We start from the raw sequence: 19697 nt of genomic DNA, 5'->3' as shown, positions 1-19697 counted from the left end.
CATCGAAGGAAAAGCGGGAGACGAAAAAACGAATTCGAAGGGAAAGAAAGGGGGGAAAGCGCCGAGGCCCCGGGTAGACAAGTGCACTCCGAAACGTCGCTATGCTGCCCCGTTCTGTGCGTTCTGGGGTGGTCAATGTTCACAGCCATTGTGGCCGATCGAAATGAAGAATGTGTCGATAAGATTGATATTCATGAACAAAACAAAATTGATGAGGGTTGTTCGAAGGGGAGGGTTGAAGTCTGTCCAGTGAGTGAAGGTAATAGTGATGCCATCGATAAACGCCAAAATCGCGGCAAAGCGACTCATCGACCGCAGCGCTTTTATTGGACTGAAATCTCCGTGTTGTCACCCTTCATTCTGCCTTCAACACAAGTGCGTGCAACCGAAGGTACAAAAAGGGCACAGCTATCAATCGGCTTGTGTATGTGTGCGTGTGTGTGCTCTCTCTACAAAGCCACACTACCGTCTTGCACATGAAATGCACTCATAATCGGCTGCTGTTTTGCTTCTACTCTTTTCTTTCTTCGTTGGGGGAGGGGAGGGGGGAGGGGGAGCCAACAAAGCTCAGCGTGTGTACGTACGTATGTATGTGTATATATTTGTCTGTATATGTGTGTGCATGTAAGAGTGCTTGCGAGTATGTATATGTATATATGCATGATAAGCCTCACTCTCTCTATATATATATAGAGGTATATAAGCATCCCACCCACACACGTGCCTTGTGTGTGTGAGACATTTTTCTTTTTTTTTTACTGTTAGTCATCCTTGGAATTTTTGAAGAGAGTGCTCCAGCGACAGAAAGTCGTGCGTGCGCCTCTTCTCACCGAGTTCGCTTCCCCTCGGCTACACGTGAAAAACCCGTGGAGATGCAAAAAAAAAAACGATACGTGCACTTTCTCTGCTGGTCGCGTACACCGTCTTGCGATTCGCTCTCCGGCCCACTCGGGGATTTTCGTGTATTCACTTCCCCTACGAGCCATGTTGCTTTCTCCTCAGGGTACTGCTGCCTCGAACCTCACACAAAATCACACCTCGGTGCGTGGTAGCCTGGGTGACACGGTGACACGGGTTTAGTTGGGGGGGGGGGGGCATCATCCTCAGAAACAACGGTGCTCCCGAGTTGTCCCAGTCGTGTCTGGCCGTGTCCCCGAGCTGTGCCTTCGCCACGTGCGAGAGCAGTTTTCGGAATCCCTCCGCTCTTCGGCTGGACGCCATGAGCCGTACGCTGCCGCCGCTGAATTTCATCGGTGCGATATTTCGAGCGCATTCAACGCGCCACGAAATCGTCTCGTGTCTGGACACCGCGGTCGACGCCTTCCAGCGCCTCCTTTTCAGTTTTCTTGTGAATCAGCTGTATCGCTACAGTAGTCTCATGGTGAAGAACCACCAGATCGCGTGCTGCCTTGGACACGGCCTCGAGTTTCTTTTATAACTCTGCTGTGGTATCCTCGCGCGCAGCTATCCCACACCGACGCGTATTTCCGGAGACTGGCCCTTCTAGAAGGGATGCCCTCAGCCCCACCATCGCGGCCTGGAAGAAGGCACTCGAGTTTGACAGTTTGCTCACCCTGGGAGACTGCAGTGCTTCCCCTCCCCCCCCCCTCCCTCTTCCCTCCCCCACTTTTGTCCCACAAGCGGGGCTACGGAGCGGTGCTGTGTCTTCTCGTTGATATTCCACGGTGTCACGAGTGCTGTTGGGAAAGGAGTGAGAGCCATGGACGTCAGGCGCGTAGTTCCCATCGTCCATTGGCGCTTGAGTAAGCGCTGGGTCGGTATCACCATTACCGGAGACGAACGGCCTTGTCGGACAAGGCACACGGACTAAAACCGCACCATCGTCACGAGCTGTAGACTTTGCGGCGCTGCTGCTCACGTTCGGGAGACGTGCACGGGTCCGTGATGTGGCCCTCAACCCGCGAAAAGACTTGAAATTCGTCTGATGGCATAACGAGGTGCCACAACGTGCGGCGTCACGTTTGCCTGGGCCTTCGTCTGGCTGCCTCACCGCTGAGAGGGTCCCTTCAGTAAATTCGTTGTTGCATTGAGTTACTCTGCTGTGTGGACCACCTGTGCTCCAGGAGTGGGGTACAGCCTATGAATTCGTCTGAGCCTGACTCTGTGCTCGACACCTTTGGTTGTGATAGTCTTTATTGAGGAAGATAGACGAGGCGGGGGGGAGGGTGGAGGGGGGGGGGGGTAAAGACCGATGAAGAGATGCGTCGAGCCCGTTCTTTGGCTTCCCTCGTGCGTCATGTGCACAGGGGACAAAAAGCCTCTGGGCAAAGAGTTGTGCGCCTAAAGAAGAGGGCAAGCCCAAAGTGAGGTGTCGTGTGGGTTCACGAAGCATTTGTCTGCATCGTGCGACTGCACTTCGTGGCCCTGCCGAGGACCCTGAAACGATGGCCATCTTACCAGCGCTGGCGCGTTGAGAAAAAAAAGGGGGGAACAGAGATGCCGAAGCCTGAGTGCCGCCGCTGCCACTGCCGTCGCCCACCCACCCCCTTTACGAGAACCATATAGCATGGTTCTGAGCAATGTTTTACAGAAATACTCCAAAGGAGAGACCTGGAGAAAAACAGAACAATAAAAATGGAAAGGGCTAGAAGCCTGAAGCAACAATTGAATATGTTTGTTCTCGGTTCAAGTAATCAGTATGAGTGGAGAGAAAAGGGGGGCGGGGCGAGAGAAACGCGAGAGTTCAGTGAGCCTGGGGAATTGGGCTCTATCGTCGTCCAGGCTATGACATACTATCCAGTCTTTACTTTGTTGATATCCAACAACGTTGTGCTACGTAGAAATGAGCGCACAATACACAGCACGTCGCAGGGGAAAAAAGAACAAGAACACTCAAAACACATAAAGCATCGGCAAGGCAACGTTATATGGTGTGCTCCGATTGTCATCCGTGCATCTGTGTGTGTGCGCGTGTACACGGTCAAAGTCTAAGCATCACCTCGCGAGTCGTGCATTTCTTTTCCCCCTCCCTTTTCTTTTTTGTTTCAGCAGTCCCGCATCTCTCGACGCGTCATGGTCCCAAACAGACAAATGTACATCCAGGGGATACGCCCCTTTTCGTTTTTGTTCAACACAAATATGCACGATGATGGACCAGACAGAAACGAATGACCCCCAGGACCATTCATCCTTCGATTATCACGTAACGAAGAACACGAGAGAGAGAGAGAGAGAGACTAGAAAAAAAGAAAAGAATGCTGAAAAAAAAAGTGAAGGGAGAGGCGTTGACGAGATGAGATCCGAAAATAGCTGAAAAATATTTTCTCAAATTCAAATATAAAACAGTCAGCGGAATGAGAGCAACAAAACACACACACACACACATACATAGGCGCACATATGCATATATACGTATACATATAATATATATGTGTGTGTGTGTGCAATATAGGTGTAGGTGCACGCGCAAATCCCAGTGTGTAGAAGTAATGGGGAGCCAGGGGTCAACCACGGCGGCGGCAGGGGGGGGTGAAAAGTAGAGGCAGGGGTGCTCTGAGTAAATAGAGCAATCAATACGTATCTTTATTGAGACTCCTCTTCGCACATTCTGCTGCGGGTCCTCAACCAAAAACAAAGAGAGAGACACGCCCAAGTGTTGCCCATCAATCACCCTGTATCCTTCGCTTTGTTTCCGTCTTTCCCTCCCCCTCCCATAGTGCGGGGAGAGGCCTATACACAAGCACGCAACAAGGGGAGGAGACCGCGTTTTTCCTCCACCACCACCATCCATAGAAAGAGGAGGATGGGAGGCGAACACCGCTGCTGCTGAGAAATACGAGAGATGAAAAGAGAAGTGAAAGACGGAGAAATCAGTCAAGTATTCCGGAAGAAAAAAAAGGGGGCGAAAAAAAAAAAGAGGGAGACCACCAAAGTTTTCAATCAAGAACCAAAGGCAGACATGCATGCCGGCACAAAGAAACAAGAAAGGGGGGGCTAGATGGTACCGATGGCTAATCCGTTGCGGGCACGCCCGCAACTCCGCTTGCCTCGATGCCGCACTCGTTGGTGCCGCGCTTGATCAAGAAGTAGCCGTTGTCACCCCAGTCGACGTTCCAGCTGTTCGCGATCCTCCAGTACGGAACGCCGTTCTCGTTGCCCCAGCCGACCAGCTTCACAGCGTGTCCACCGAGACGGTCGCCAGAGACGTGGGTGTACACGCCACTCTTGTAGAGGAGAAAATCAGAATAAACATCCAGAGCCACCTCAAAAGGCCCTTTGGTCATGAGTTCGCGCTTGTAGGCATCCTCGCCGCTGAGGGAGTAGGACTTGGAGCCCTTGAACTTGACCATCGCTGTCCCGTCGTCGTCACAAGTGGAGTTACACGTGGGGGTCGAGTAGATGGTGCTCGGGCAGGGCGGATACTTGTCGCTCTTGCCGTGGTGGCTGCATGGACCGAAGGGGTAGGCCTGGCAGGACTCCGTCGTTAAGCCCACCCACACCCACCACAACCACGCCATCGTTGGGATGCCGCCTTGGCAGCCCATGCCGCACACGAAGCAGCAAGAGAGTAGGTTAGCAGTCGAGATGCGGCGATCTGGAATGCCGGCGATGGTGCAATAGCGGTCCGAGATGGCCTCCGCTGCGGCGATGGCCCAGCACGAGCCGCAGCTTGACTGGTCGCGAATTTCGCCGATCGTCGGACACTGAGGCCAGTGTTCGGCTGCGTCAAAGGACTCTGGAAGATCTTCCTGGAGCTCCTCATTAGAGAAGATGCGAGGAGAGACGGCCGATGTCTCTGTGCTGAGCACACCCATCAGGCTGCGCAGCTCACTGAGGCTCTTGCCTTTGACCAAGTGGCCATTGTCAGCGGAGGCGGTCCACTGACCATTTGTCTTTGCGTTGATCTCCGCTGCAAGCGTATGGTCGAGAAGCGGCTTGTGGCTCGGCTCGACGTAGATGCCACTCGCAGTGGTGTCGAGCAACACGGCGAGCGCGACCAGCAAGCACAGCAGAACCTTAGTGCATGAAGCCATCGTGCTTCACCCTACACGACCAAGAGCAATACCAATGCAGAAAAAAAAGGAGTGAAGGTGGTGAGTATGCGGACGTGGACCCCAGTCAAGAGAGGTAACACTGAAGCGTGGTGAAAGCACCGCAAAACACAAATAAAGCAACAAAAGGGAAGGAAAGGAATACAAAGAACTGATAACAGGGAATGAGTTTGGAAGGAGTTCAGAAGAAGAGCTGGGAGGACTACTTTTTGCGCGTGTGTGTGTGTGTGTGGGGGGGGGAGGAGGGGGGGAAGGTGGACAAATGAGAAGTGCAAAAACGAATGGCCGCCGCAGCCGCAGACGCAGTGGAGACCGATTAAGCCAAATCGAAAAAAAAAGTTTGAAAGGGAGTGGGCATTGAAGTAGATTGGTGCCACACCCATGCACGGCGTGTTCAGCATTCGTGAAACATAACAGAAGTGAAAGGAGAAATGAAAGCGAAAGACGGCATGTGGAGAAGAGCGAGAGAGCGTAAGGTGAGCGAGGCGAGCGGGTTCAAGATAACTTCTACCATTCCATAAGACGTCAGTGACTCATACAGCCAAGTGAGAGGAGAAACCGGGGGAAAAAAGCAAGACAAGGAGGGGAGCTGCGTAGCTCGAGCCTTTCCATCGACTTTGCGGATGCACATTGCAAGGAGCACTTCTCACAAGTGGTGAGTGAAGGTCGACGTGCCAGCGCACACGTTGCAAAGTCACCTCGATACTGAGTGGTGGGTGCTTCCAACACACTGCATGAATTTTACTTGTTTGTTAGAAAAAAATGTGGAGGGGGGGGGTCAGAAGTGGGTGGGAGTGGAGCGATATGATTATTCTTCACTTTGTTCCCCCCACCAGCACTGCGTTTCACCACGCTGTGAGCACGTGTGCCATTCGCAGCCAGTCTAGGAAAAAACACCTTCCCTCCCTTTGCACTTGAGTGGCTCAAGGACGAATCGCTGACACACACAAACACACATGCCACGCAGCAGAAATATAGGAAGTTTTTTCAAAGACAAGTCGTGTCGTGAAGGAGGAAAAAAAAGAGCCGTTAAGTCCCCAGTGACACACACACACAGAGGGGCGCAGACACACCACATTTACAGCCACACAACCGCACCACCCCTCAAGAGCAACAGAATGCCCTTTTGGATTGTCATAGCAGGAGAAAACCGTCTCGCTAGTAATGTGCTGCCCTCAGCCAGAGGATACACGAAATAAACAAACGCCTTGAATCGCACGGGTGGCACAAGTGCGTCAACGTGTGTGTGGGTGTGGGTGTGTGTGTGTGTATTAATATGTCAGAGCGTACAAACACCGTGTCCCTTTCCGCTAACTTCTTCTCCCTTCAATCTTATAATTAAAGAAACGAAAACAATCTTAAACGTTCGTATGAGTGCCATAAGTATAACACACCATCCACCCACACAGACACGCGAGAGACACGCTGGCCAACCCCTCCCCCGCCCCCACACACACACACACACACAAACCATTTGCGCACGATGACGCCTTTACTGTTGACTCAACTCGTCTCGGCGCAGCGCTACGACGAATAGGAAAATGAAGATCCCTAGGAGAACGAAAAGCAGATGGAGCATCCAGCGATCAATGCGACTGCCCTCATCCTTGTTGTTCGTCAGCCAGTCCGCCTGGGCTGAGCCATAGCGAGAATCCTTCATAGCATCTGTACCACAACTCGCCTGGATTGTCACTGAACCTGCCTGTGGGACACCACCCTGAGATGGTGCAACGTAGCCGGGTTGGAAAGCTGCCGGAAGCGGAAGCGCTGCCGCCCCGCGACCACGATAGCTTCCGCGGCCGCGCCCACCGCCGCCGCTGCGGCTGCTACCGCGCCCTCTCCCACGACCACAGCCTCTGCCGCCTCGCCCACCACGACCGCCACGCCCACGGCGGTGGCCTCGGCGGTCTGAATCGGTTGCCTGTGGAGGACGGCTCGGTGTGAGATCGGGAATGGCAGCCAACGGTCGGTGTGGCGGAGTCGGCTTCTCAGTGTAGTTGTCGCCTCGGTTGTAGTGCAGGAACCGGCACGTGATCACAACGTGTGAACGCATCGCACGACACCACGTCCCGCATTGAATCTCCCAGGGCTCCTCTTTCAGTTTTGTCAAGGCCAGGTTGTGCCGCAGCTCCGCCTCGAAATAGGCGGTCCTCAGTCCGGGAATGCCGATGAACACAATGGCAGGCAGAAGGTGCAAGCTGGAGCAGGTAGACGGGTCATGGGTCTCTCCCTTCTGCGGCTCCGCATCCCGACGGCAGATGCGCATCTTTAGAGACCTTGCCGGATTGCGCAGCAGTGCCTCCTTGCCCGGATTATCAAGAAGCATGTTGAGCCGAATGAAGCGGTCGCCTATGAGGATGCCACGGTTGCTGAGGTGAAGTTTCTGACAGTCCAGGATGCTATGCGGGGCGCTGACCATGCAGGGCTCAAAAATGGCTTTCGGGTTGGACTTCAGCTTTCCTGGAACGTAAGAAAGGCCCCGATTCCTCACAAAGGCAGAAGTCTTGTACTGCCGAGTGCCTAGGGTGATCATGAGATTAGCTGAGGCACAAGAGGAAGTGGACAAAGCACCCGCAGTGGCCTCCTCTGGCTCGTACTCATACCCTTCCTCGTCTGCGTCACTGGCATCTTCCTCCACATACTCGGTGTCTTCCTCTTCTTCGTCCTCCTCCTCCTGGGGTGCCTCCCCATCCTCTTCTGATTTGACGTCATCAGCTTCGGTATCGATCTCTCTATTGGCGGCCACTGCATCATCTCCTGAGCCCTTGCCCAGTGTCCCGCGTATGTCGGAAAGAGGAGCATCGTCCCTCCCGGACTGGCGCAGCTCCTCAGCCGTCAGGGGCAAGTAGGGAGCGCTTGGAGCGGCCTCGTCGTCGACTGCCACTTTCAAAGACTGTGCCTCAGAGGGATACGCAGCACTGGTGGAGCTGTTGGCACCCGAAAGGACGGCGCCTGCATCGGTGACATCCATCGAGTGTAGTGGTAAATGAACGATGGAGAGATTTACGAGGTCTCCGATATAAAAAAAAAGATTTGAGGCTGAGTGGGCAAAAAAAAAGTGGAGGCGGAAAAAATCCCGCGAATTGCCGGGCTGCTTGCGTGCTTATGGTCGTCTCAGCTGAACCCCCCCCTTTACTTCGGCTTTAGGCCGCGACTGGTTGCAGCGGTGACACTCTTCTTCCCTCTGTCTGCCTTCTCGGTTGCGATGTGGCTTTCCAGGTGTAAAGGTTTCTACGTTTGTGTATGTGTGTGTGTGTGTGTGTGTGTGTGTGGTTAGTATACGTGGATAGGTGAGTGCGAGTTCGAATGTGTCGGGAAATTTTTCATTTGGCATTGGCCCTCAAAGACAGAACGGAGAGGAGGAGAGTTGTAGCGAAGACAAATCAGGAAGGAGGAAGCGACTTCACTTGCTGCGAAGGAAGACACGTGCTATTTTCGCCTCAAGGCTGAAACCATCTGGGAGAAATATGTGGAGGTTTTTTTTTTTTTGGGGGGGGGGGGGTGCAACGTTGTAGTAACCCTAGTTCAGACAGTAGATGCGCCATGGACTCACGCGACGGTGCATGGAATGGTCAAACGGTACACTGCCCCCCCCCCCCACACACACACACACATGCCCACAAAGACGCGAATAAACCCATAGGAAAGAGAAGAGCAACCACGATTATTCGACTGCTGAATTCATGTGTTCTCCCGGTTCATCCTCTACCCGCTGAAGGCTATGTGAATGCGAGGCCCCTAACAGACGTATGCCTGCTCTGTGGTAGTCAGTTCATTTCTTGAGGGTTGTTGATTATTGGCTAGTCTGAGTCTGTAGAGATTTTTTTTATGCTCGGCTCTTCATAAAACGTTTTTCTCTACTGTTACTGCGGTGGTATCCATCGATGTGAAGCACGGAGACGCATGCACATGCTCATTAACATAATTCATGTTTGTATTCAATCCGCCCCCCTCTCTTGCATCGCCAAACAGGTGACGAGAGGAGGGGGTGTAAAACATGCGTGTTGTTGAGAGGGGGCGCACCAGGGAAGTGAAAAAGGCTAGGGAAAGATAGGGGTGGCCACAGGCGCACGGCATCACGTTGGACAACCACGCACAACCATGCAGACAGAGAGAGAGACACAGCCTTGCTGTCCTCCTCTGCCGCCTGTCCTTCGCGTGGCCACCACCGCCTTGTATTTCCCTCACCTCCTTCCCCCACTCTCCCTCCATCCCTTTTTTAATGAGTAGCAGCAGAGACGCTTTGCCTAGACGGCCGAGCTTTTAGGCGATAAACCCATTCAGCAATAGCGAAAGGGCGAGTGCACAAAGGCCGGCGATGTGAGGCACGTACATCGACTCCTCATTCATGCGCCACAAGGCGACGGCGCCACCGATCGTTCCCACCAGTGTGAGTCCCCACAGTGTAGGGTCTGTTGGAAGGATCAAGAAGAAGGTCTCGAGCAAAAAGTCCAGTACGGGTTTCGAGAGAAGGATGAGAACATGCATTACAGCCATCGACGACGTGGCAAGATAGAGTGACATGCACAAGGACGGGTTTTGCAGCGCCATGGGAAGCTGCTGCTGCTGCCAGAGAGGGGCTGCGTCCCTGACGACTTGCCGAGCAATTTCCTTGACAACCGTGAGACAGAGGCTTGCGGCGCTGGCAGGATCAGACTGCACCGCAGACCAGCGCAGGGCCTCCGCCACCGGAGTGGGGCGACCATCCGCTGTGAAAAAGAGCAGTAGACCCTTCTGCACTACCACCCACCACCCAATCCCATAAAGACCAACGGCAATCGGGATAGTCACCAACGGCATCGGTGGATGCCATACGCGACCCCAGAAGGTGCTCCGCCAAAATGCGACAGCGTAGCCGGCTACAAGAAATCCCTGCAAACACAATGCGCGGCGCACAAAGACGTCACGGAGAAGGACGATCGCAACCTCCACTGGATTCCATGAAACCATCAACGTCGTCAAAGAAGGCATGGTCGTCACGAACGGTGGATAATGCAAGTGGTCTCCACCAAAGGAGACAATAGCGACGTTCACGGATGTGAGGAAGGCGAGGGTGGTAAGGGATTGCCAGCGTTGTGGCTCCTCGAAAAACCCCACAAAAGGCGCAATTACAATGCACGGAACGGCGAAGAGTAGCAAGAGCATCGTCGCAGTCACAATTCCAGCAGGTGTTGCTGAAAGAGAGACAGCGGACCGCGCCGACGGATCTGTGAACAGGGCGATACCCTCTTCGCCAAACATCACGAGGTGATAGTAGAGGATACCGAACAGTGTGAGCGGAGCCAGAAACCATGTGAGATAAAACCGCTCATTGTACTCTATGTGGCGAACATAGGATTTGAACTTTGGGCTGTGTGCCAGCTCCTCGAGGCAATTCAACGTGTACTCATTTGCGGCCGGACTATGGAAGTCCTTCGGATCGATGCGCTCGCAGGACATGGCGGACCCCAAAGAAGCAATCTAGATACCAGAAAAAAAAAAGAGTATAAACTCCCTATGCACACGTGAATTATCGAAAACGGTCGTACACAGAAAGAGAGAAAGAGGCGCGCGCGTGTGTACAGCAAGACGACTGCAACGCGCTAAACCCAGACGATCAGTCGACCTTGTCTAGAAGTGAACACACCGCTTAAGGTGATCACCGAGGCGTATTTTGCTCGGAGAATCGCTCACATACACTCACAGACTCCCCCCACTCGCTCCTCTCTGTATACAAAGGCGCTGGTGTCTCAAAGCGCAGCGTTACCCCCCACCGCCTCCCGAATGCGAGTCAGTGAAAAAAAAGAGGAACAGAGTTGGCTACCCCACTCTCGATGATACTCGCTGAAACTACTTCCGCGCAGCGTGCGGTTGTGCTGTAAAAACGAGGCAACAGAAAAAGGATGTGCTTGCAAGCGATATTGAGACAACGGCCATCACATCGAATAGGGAAAAAGGGAGAAAGGCACCGTATGAGAAAGTTGATGTGTGTGAGAAAGAGACATTGGTGGCACACACCGACTTTCTCTGCTTCCCGGTGGAAGAGTGATGAGGCTACGCACCCGTCGCCCCAGCCCTCACTCCCCGTGCCGTTTTTTCATGCTAAGCAAGTAACTCTCGAAAGCACAACGAGATATTATTGCAGAAGATGACAAAGAAATGAGGTCACCTGCACCCGCCGTACGCACCACCCTCAAGCCCTACTCCTCGCAGCATCGTCTCTCGACGTCATCTTGCCACGATAGCGTCTCTTTTCTTTTGTTTGAAAGTAAGAGCTGTAAACAGTACTACCCCCTAGCCCTCATCGATACGACCTGTGACGTGTAGAAGGTGATCGCACCACTTTTCCCTCTGCCACCATCTCGCAGACACCCTTCTTTTTTCCGGGGAGGGGGGGGGGGGGTAGAGAAAGGGAGTGGAGGCGCTGTGTGAGTTGTACCTCGCACAGTGAAGTGATAAGGCTCTTGTTTGGTTTTATTTTGTTTTGCTTTCGATCTTATCTGTGCCCCCTTAAACAAACCGCAACAACTTTTTCTACTTTTTTTTGCCCCCTCGTTGTGCGGACCTACCTTCCACACCTCGACTGCGGAAGCCCCCCCCCCCACAAGCACAGATAGAGCAAAAAATGAAGGGAGAAGATAATCGTTCCATTGGTCTCCCATAGCGAAACCCCTCTTTCCACCCTCTGACTACCCACCACTGCCCCCTCCCAACGATTTCCGTGGGGGGTTGTACCCGCGTGTCTGCACGGAACGCACTCTCCTTTACGATACCATTCACCTCTCTTTTTTTCCTCAATGACCTTCTATCACCCCCCCCCATCGCTGAGGCTAACGCCGCACGGCGTGATTCACCAGCAAACCTTGCAAAGCTACAGAGATCCGTTAGAAAAGCGAGCCCCGCCCGTGTGCCACCAAGCATGAGAGGTACGACAACGCAATCGCTCCGTTTCCCCTGGCCCGTCAGGAAACAAGGGAAAGGGAAAGAGAAGGGGAGGAAACAAGTTTGGCGACATATATATCTGCGAGACGGTCGGTTTCAGCACTTGCCAACCTCTCAACCGAATACTCTGCGATTATGGGAGCCGGAGCCGAAAAATGTATCGTGGTGTGGCTACAGCCATGGCTGAAAGGAAAAGAGTGGTAGGAATGTCGGAGAAATAATTTCGAAAAGAGCCACCACAAAAGAGTGAGTTTCGAGGGGGGGGGCAGCCCTGTGCCGGGGCCGACGGGCACGCCTTTCGCCTAAACGAGGAAGGAATGAAAGACGTTTACCGTGCCGTGGATGCGTCATCCCTGGACGACGCAGCAAGTACAAAAGAAAAAGGAGAAGCAAAAAAAAGGAAAGCACAAAGAAAAAGAGGAAACAAAAAAACGTAAGGTGGGAGATGAAAGGGCCCCTCGCCCCAGCATATGCTACGACCATTCCAACCAGGGCAGGGGCACTGAGCCGCGACGCTCACGCTCTCCACCACGTATTTACCTTCACGCCCAACAATCCAAAAAAAAAAAAGTAAAACGCGGGATTGGGGAGTCTTCAGAATGCAGAAAGGGAGCATATGTGGATGGGTGCACGTACAGCAGCATCGATACGAAAAATGAAGCGGTGGGTACGTTGGCTAAGGAACATCTATTGATTTTCTGCTCGCTGTACTTCCCAACCACAGAGTCCCTCCCCCCACCCCACCCGGGACATGCCGTTTATGCGTCAGTATCGCCATCTGCAATATTGTCTGAAAAAAAAGGGGTAGCCCCCTCGATTTGAGGCTAAATGCAGACAACCAAAAGACTGCAAAGAGGGGGACAAAGGTGAAAAGAAGCCGTTATCAACACACGCGCTCTCGTGAACCTTGTCCTATTTAGTCGCTCTCATCCGAGTCGCTGCTGCTCGAGTCCGCCGAGGAAGACGACGCGGAGTCAGCGTCCTTCGATTGGGACTGCTTCGAGCCGCGAGCTGCGCATTGCGCCTCGTATCGCTTTTTGTCCTTGGCAGCCAGCTCCTCGTACGGCTTCTTCTCATCTGCAGAAAGCTTGCCCCACGCCGCGCCGGCCTCGCTCATCTGCTGCTTTGCAGGAATCTCTGGGTGCTTGGCGCGGTAGTCGCTCGCAAAGAAGAAGTAGGCGGTCAGTGCACGCTTCGGTGCATTCGGGTCCTTCTCCTTTTTAGCCTTTTTCACCTTATTGCTGCCGCGCTTGAAGACGGCACCCCCGCGACTGACATAAGCTGCCATCTCTCGATCGTAACGCAGCTTGTCCTCCTCTGCGAGCTTCTGATAGCGGTTCTTTTCTTCCTCGGAAGCCTTCTTCCATAAGCTACCCATCTCTGAAAGGAGCTCGGTATTCTTCATGTCAGGGTTTTGCTTCTTCAACTTCTCTCGATTCTCGTTTACAAAGATGATGTACGCAGAGAGGGCACCCTTAGGGTAGTCATCTGGCTTTTTCTCTTTCTTCTCGCGCTTGTTTTCTTTCTCATTCTTGGTCTTCTTGTGACTGTTGGAACTGCGCTCACGTTTCACGCGGCGGGCGCTGGCATCTTCTTTTTCCTTCTGAACCTTGGCAAGCTCGCGCTGAATCCCAGGGGCACTCATCAGCTTTTTTATCAATCGCTTCAGTTCCGCTGCAAACGGCACAAAGTCGATCTTGTACTTAGCCTCCAGCCGCTGGCGCAGCATGCTCTCGGTCAGTGTGGCGAGACCGACATCGTGCATGATCTCCAGCATGGACTTTTCCAAGTCAGCTGGAATGGAGGCATTGGAAACATCGGGCATTGTGCCTTTCCTTGTTTTTTTTAATGCTTTGTATAGTGCGAGGAGAGGGAGGGGGGGTAGGTCACACAGCACAGTCGAGAAACGGAAAAGAACGAGCAGCGATTCCTCCCCTTTCGTGTGTGAGCGCGTCCTAGACTACTCTAAAAGTCAGACAAACCTTCTGAGAAACTTTAGCACACACACACACACACACACACGCATCAAAAAGAAAAAAGAAAAAAAGCGATATACGTGAATGCCACAAGAGGGTAAACAGGGGACACAAACAGAAAAAAAGGAAAGGTGATGGCCTAGCCCCTTTTTGTGGTGGTGGGTAGATGAGGAAGTGCTCACACGCATGTGAAGTATGTGCGTGTGTGTGTGCGCGGCGGGGGGGGGGGGCGTAGAGCAAACGGATGAGTGAACAGGTTGAGATAAGAGGCATGCACACGTGGGCAAGTGACACTGAACAATGGGAACAAACGAAGTGTCGACATCGGGAAAAAAAAGCGGTGGAAAGCGCCTTACTCGAGAAAGAGGTAAAGAAGGCAGAGGGCCGAAGATGTAAACAGGTGGAAGCCAAAAAGACCACCAAAAGTCGCTCACGAGCCTCCCTCCCTCCCCCCCCCTCATACGGGGCACAGCGGCGCGACAATCTCACCAAACCCGTGCGGACACGAAGAGAGCATCAGCAGACGCTCGGTAGTGAAAGTTTACTTTTTTTTTCTGTTTTATGGCGACTCCAGGAAGGACCAAGAAAAGCTTCTCTCCACGAGAAAGCAGCAGAAAAAAGCACCGGCCATTACAGACAAAAAGACAACGGCGTACACGCGACTCACGAGTACATGTTCTCTCTACGACGTACCACCCAAAGAGACAAACTAGCTGAAAAAGGCCGCACGCACACGCCCTGACTGATCGACTTGGGTTGATCCCACGCGCTTTTCGTCCATCGCGCCTGCTCCTCTGGCCTTGGGGTGCCCCACTCCCGTGCGATACACCGTGCCAGCTGCGGCTGACAGCGCTGGCAGAGCTTGCACGCTTCTCATAAGGCCTTGCCTTCCCCTACGGGCGGGAAGGCCTTTCAGAAGGGCGCTGCCGCAGCCATGGTGAAGGGAGAAAGGAGGGCGAGGACCTCTATGAGTGGCCCCTGCCCTTGTGTGTGCGGGACAGGCAAGACGCCTCTGCGAGTCCGTGCTGACGGGGGCGCCCTCCCCCCCTCCTCCGCCCACAGCCCCAGCCGGCCGATCTTCAAGATGAAGACAGGGTGTGACGTCACCTGGTATCTGACAACGAATTTCCCGTGTCACGAGGCTACTCCTAGTTATGCGGCCAGAGGTGAAGTGTGTCTACCTGGTAGAGTCATCGCACCAAAACTAGACCATCAGTTTCAACTTCGTCGCCGAACACAGGAGTCCAGGGGGGAGGGAGGGAGGGGGGGAGGGAGGGAGGGGGGAGGAGCTAAACTCATATGTATGTGGCTTAGTGTGAAGACAGAGACGTCATCACCATCCCCCCTCGCGTGCTACACTGCAGTCCTGGCAACTCGGTAGCCCAAAGAGCTTATCGGCACGGTGAGTGGAGTGCGTCCTTTGAAGAATACCAATTCGCATCGGAGACTCGTTGAGGAAGAGGTCACGCAAAGATTGCGTCTCGTCCTTCAGCCCACTGCGAATTCACCTTGTCCCGCACACAACCTAGATGGAGTATTACGCTCAGCATCTCCTCACTGCTGCAAGGGAAGAAAAACAGTCTGTGTGCGCATCTTCTTTGTTTCTTGAAGCGCCGACACGGCTGATACTGACCTGGCGCAAGGGTCCATCGCGACCGCAAGTCTCTTTTGCACAGCACCGCCGCCAGACTTCTCCGCTGAAACTAAGGGACCACAGCCACTGTACGTCGAGGGCGGGCTACATGCTCCTCGCCTTTCCAAGGTGAGTTCTAGACTCTTTTACTGCCGTGAAGTGGATGGGATAAACAGAGAATTGAATAAAGAAACCCAAATGTGAAAAAAAAAAGAACTGGGCACCTGTACAAGTAGTATCGCGGAAGATTATGGGGTCCCGGTGAAAAGCATGGTGCAATAGTCGCGCTCCCCTCTCCCTCCCCCGTGTTGCCCCAGATGAAAATGCCCGTCACCACAGTGCCACCGAAGCAAGAGCGAGAACGTGGAAGGTGAAGCCAAGAGAGCATAAGCAGCTCCCAGCAAGAACAAAAAACGAAATAAAAAATTGTACGCAAGTCGAAGGCCTCGTTCTCCCCCTGCCCACCATTCACGTTTGTTTGTTTGTTTGTTTTTTTGCAGAGCTCCTGCCATCCCCTCCCCCCCCCCCCACACACACACACGCGCATACATAATGCACTTCAAGGTGTGTGAGGGTGAGGAGAGAGATTGAACGTGCGTAGGATATGATCGAGGGAAAACGAGAGAGAAGGGAAAAATACATATATGAGAGCAAGTAGGTGTCTAGTTACGCGGGGGGGGGGGGGATACAAACCTGGAGAAGAAAAATCTACGAAACAGTGATGCGTCAACAAATTCTTTGATGCCTGATAGAGCCAAAGCCAGATGTTTTCAAGCTTGACAATTCTGCAACCCCCACTGGACAGGGAGGCGTGCATCAAACTGTGCTCTCTTCGTGATCGGACGCCAAGCGTACCATCAGTCGGGGTGTTCAGTGTCAGCTACCGTGAGCGTCACTGCAGAATGAGAAAAATCCAAGCGTGCCGAGCGTCTTACGAGACAGCTCCATCTCATTACTGTAATCACAAAAACGATCCCGCTCTGACGTGTTTACGTCTGCTTTGTGCACTGGAACCTCAAGGGAAGCCCGGTAGCCTCCGGAGTGCCCTGAGTGCACGTGCCGCATCACGTCTTTGGGAGGGAGTGGGGCTGCGACGAGATCGAGCCTGCGGACACATGCTGGATGGCAAGAAGTGTCGCAGTCCGCGAGAGGTTGTTTGACGCTAAGAACTTGTCCCACAAAGCACACCCCGCAGCAGGTAGCAACAAAGATGGCGCCGGAAGTGTCGGAAGGGTATCGTGCGACTTGGCAGAGAGGCCACCCTCGGAAAACGTGGCGCCTGACCTACCCGTCAAGACAACGTTTTCCTCCATTGCCGGCCGATTCTCGCTGAACGTCAGGCCTCTGGAGGGGAGCGCCGGCTCCTGCAGCAAATCGTACGGCCGCCCACCCTTTCGCTGCGTTTCAACGACGCACGGCGGCGGCGAGCTACCGTCATGCAAACCAGGCCACTTGCGTTCGAGCTCGACAGAAAGGACCGGTGATGATATAGGTAAGTGTGTGGCCACATGCTGGGGAGTGTCGCTGTGAGGTGTCGTTGGTGTGGGGCTACCAGGCGACTCTATAGAACACCGCGTGCGCTCAAGAACCTCCCACGCGGGAGTGTACGCTGGAAAACGCTGGGACAGCAGCTGCTGCGCACACCACAGCTGCTGGGCAATGAGCTTTTCAGGATAGTCAGCCCCGCCAACACCGAGGCACTCGCTGATTGAGTTTGCTGCGGTGGACGCCGCTTGAGATGAGATGCGAGACATCAGTGTGCTTGCGTCACCATTAGAACGCATCGCATGTGAGCTTGAAGGCCACGATGTAAATGGCGGCGAGCTCAGGCGGGCCGTTCCGCTCCCAGAAGACTCGAACACCCGCAGTTGTGGGAAACGTGGGGTCTGCCGAAGTGTCTGAGCAGCCTGCGCTAGCCGATCCAACAAAACGGACGCCTCACCCATCGCTTCAGCAGATCCGGCGCAGGCTGGGTCCTCGCCCCACCGGTGGTGAAGATACGTGACGGACTGCACGATGGCATCAAAAAACAGCCACTGCACCTGTGCAGCACGTGAATCGGTCAACACTCCGAAGATCCCACCATCCTCCTCGGAGAAAGTCGCGATGATGTCGTTGAGTCGACATATGCACCAAAGCATACTCTGCTGGAGCTCCAACGTCAGCTGGGCATGGTAGCGAAGAAGATTGCACACGGTCTCGCCCTCCGTGAGCGAGGGGCTCGCCGTCAGCTTCGTTTGGAGAAGGTTGACTAACTGTGTAGAGGACGGCTGAGAAAGACGCGTATCTGGAACTGTAAAACGCCGTCCTCGGCTACGGATGGTGCTGGTGTCCGAGCACGATTCGCCTACAATGGTGCTGCTAGTCGCCGCCTCTACCCGAGCCTCACAAAATGGTAGTCCTGCTTCGTAGTCCACGGCGTTCTCCGTATCTTGCTGGACGCCTTTCAAAACCCGCTGCTCCAATACGCGAGTAAGGCGAAGGAGGTACAACCCGGCCTCTGTGACGCTGTCACATCGCTGGCCGCAGTCGCATGGCGCGGCCGCGCTCAAAGCACTCTCCAGCGACTGTACCATAAGCACCGAGTCCAGAGGCATTCGGCGGTGGCGGTGGGTCGGTGAGCTGGAAGCGAAAGGGTCACCGAGGTGCACATTGGCTGCTTCAGTATTTGGGGATAAGGATGTGGCCGCCTGCCGGACAAACTGTTTGAGAACCTGCGCGAAGCGTTCCACCGGATCTTCTAGAGAGCCAACATGGTCTCGGCCACGCTGCGAATTCGCACTAAAGTCGCGAGAGCCCATGCCACGAAAGCGCAAAAAAAAAAAAACAAATGACCACCACCAACGCACAGCACTCTCAGGAAAAAAAACGGGATGCAAGAGATACGCACAACTGGGGTACAAAGTCCTTTCTGGAAAGCACGAGTCGAAGGCGAAGAATTTTTTTTTAAGCAGCGTGTTACACGAAAAGGTGTTAAAGATGAGAGGCGAAAAGACGAGCAGACGGGCACATGTCTTCAAGGAGCATGACAGGGAGGCATCAAACCAGGAGAAGCTGCGAAGTAGAGTGCGCTGCATCTCGGTGCGTGGGAAAAAGCCTCATGTACCGTAAAAATGCCATGATTGCCCCATACAATCCTTGCACGGATAGACTAGACCGGTGATTCAGCTATGCTTTTTTTTCCATTTCGTGGCCTCAACGACACAGAGAGCCACTGAAAACACAACAGTTGACACAAGCTACACTTCGGACCATTAGCGCCATGTCAGTAGATGAGGGTTCACACCATCAGCTCGAGAAACGTCTCTACCTCACGAGTCGCATACAAAAAAAAAAATGAACTCACGCAGAAGCCTTCTGTAACCATGCGGTGCGACACCTCCCTCTCTTGATTTTGTGGAAACGCGTGCGCTCCCCAAAGTGCCCGCTCCCGCCCTTATTATTTCTTCTGCAACAAAGACAAACGTTTCTTGTCGCGCGTCAGATCGCGGCGGCGGCGCTCCCCGGGAGCAACACAGAATGCCTGTGTGTGTGCATAAAACGCCTGGATTTGGCGGCCGTAGAACACGCGATCGTGTAGCGAACGACGCGCCGTCGTGGCTGTGCCTACATCCGTGAAGACTAAAAATGCCTGACCGTGAAACTCCTTCGATTTATTGTACAGAACTGCCCGAACTGGGCCAAACTGGGTGCAGTAGAGATACAGTGCACGTCGCACTTCATTGGCGGATGGCTTGTCTGGCAATCCTCGTATGTAGAGCGTCTGCTTTGGCTCCTCCATGACTAAATGCGGATAATGGCACCAGTGGGTGTTTGTGTGATCTGTGTTTGCATGCACGTGCGTCTCACGTGCGTGGTGAAGCGCTGGGGGAGGGGGGAGGAGGGGGGGAGAATAAAAGATAGGAAGGAGTAAAAGGAAACAAATCAAATATCGGGAAAGGGAAGTTGCCAGAGATGCTAATTCTTCTCTTGTGCTAGACGACCGAACAACGCTCTCAGTCAGCTCCAGTCACCGAGACTTCCGCGTGAACGGTTGGTTGTTTTCCCGGAGCAGAGGTGTGGATGCTAAATGCAGCCACAAAAACAAAAAAAAACGTACATGGATAATGCACGAAACGATGGGGCCATCACACTGAAGCACCCTTCGTGACCCTG

At 53.6% G+C, this 19697-nt stretch overlaps 6 protein-coding genes across 6 annotated transcripts; all 6 read right to left on the bottom strand.

Annotated features, from left to right (window-relative positions):
* Window positions 1-3971: 3971 nt before the first annotated feature.
* On the bottom strand, window positions 3972-4994 carry JKF63_00594 (uncharacterized protein; the record flags this gene model as incomplete). Its single annotated transcript, XM_067896645.1, has 1 exon — window positions 3972-4994. The coding sequence occupies one exon, from the start codon at window positions 4992-4994 to the stop codon at window positions 3972-3974; it is 1023 nt and encodes a 340-aa protein (XP_067752802.1).
* A 1510-nt stretch (window positions 4995-6504) lies between these two features.
* JKF63_00593 (uncharacterized protein) lies at window positions 6505-7983 on the bottom strand (the record flags this gene model as incomplete). The annotated part of the gene is made up of 1 exon (XM_067896644.1): window positions 6505-7983. One exon carries the CDS (start codon window positions 7981-7983, stop codon window positions 6505-6507), a length of 1479 nt encoding a protein of 492 aa, XP_067752801.1.
* A 1292-nt stretch (window positions 7984-9275) lies between these two features.
* JKF63_00592 (uncharacterized protein) lies at window positions 9276-10451 on the bottom strand (the record flags this gene model as incomplete). The annotated part of the gene is made up of 1 exon (XM_067896643.1): window positions 9276-10451. One exon carries the CDS (start codon window positions 10449-10451, stop codon window positions 9276-9278), a length of 1176 nt encoding a protein of 391 aa, XP_067752800.1.
* A 2398-nt stretch (window positions 10452-12849) lies between these two features.
* Window positions 12850-13758, bottom strand: JKF63_00591 (uncharacterized protein; the record flags this gene model as incomplete). The annotated part of the gene is made up of 1 exon (XM_067896642.1): window positions 12850-13758. The coding sequence occupies one exon, from the start codon at window positions 13756-13758 to the stop codon at window positions 12850-12852; it is 909 nt and encodes a 302-aa protein (XP_067752799.1).
* A 2848-nt stretch (window positions 13759-16606) lies between these two features.
* On the bottom strand, window positions 16607-18343 carry JKF63_00590 (uncharacterized protein; the record flags this gene model as incomplete). The annotated part of the gene is made up of 1 exon (XM_067896641.1): window positions 16607-18343. One exon carries the CDS (start codon window positions 18341-18343, stop codon window positions 16607-16609), a length of 1737 nt encoding a protein of 578 aa, XP_067752798.1.
* A 638-nt stretch (window positions 18344-18981) lies between these two features.
* JKF63_00589 (uncharacterized protein) lies at window positions 18982-19323 on the bottom strand (the record flags this gene model as incomplete). Its single annotated transcript, XM_067896640.1, has 1 exon — window positions 18982-19323. One exon carries the CDS (start codon window positions 19321-19323, stop codon window positions 18982-18984), a length of 342 nt encoding a protein of 113 aa, XP_067752797.1.
* Window positions 19324-19697: the final 374 nt, after the last annotated feature.

Source organism: Porcisia hertigi, chromosome 36, assembly GCF_017918235.1.
Source record: "Porcisia hertigi strain C119 chromosome 36, whole genome shotgun sequence".
Classification (NCBI taxonomy): domain Eukaryota; phylum Euglenozoa; class Kinetoplastea; order Trypanosomatida; family Trypanosomatidae; genus Porcisia; species Porcisia hertigi.
This window is presented reverse-complemented; position numbering and strand designations above follow the sequence as displayed.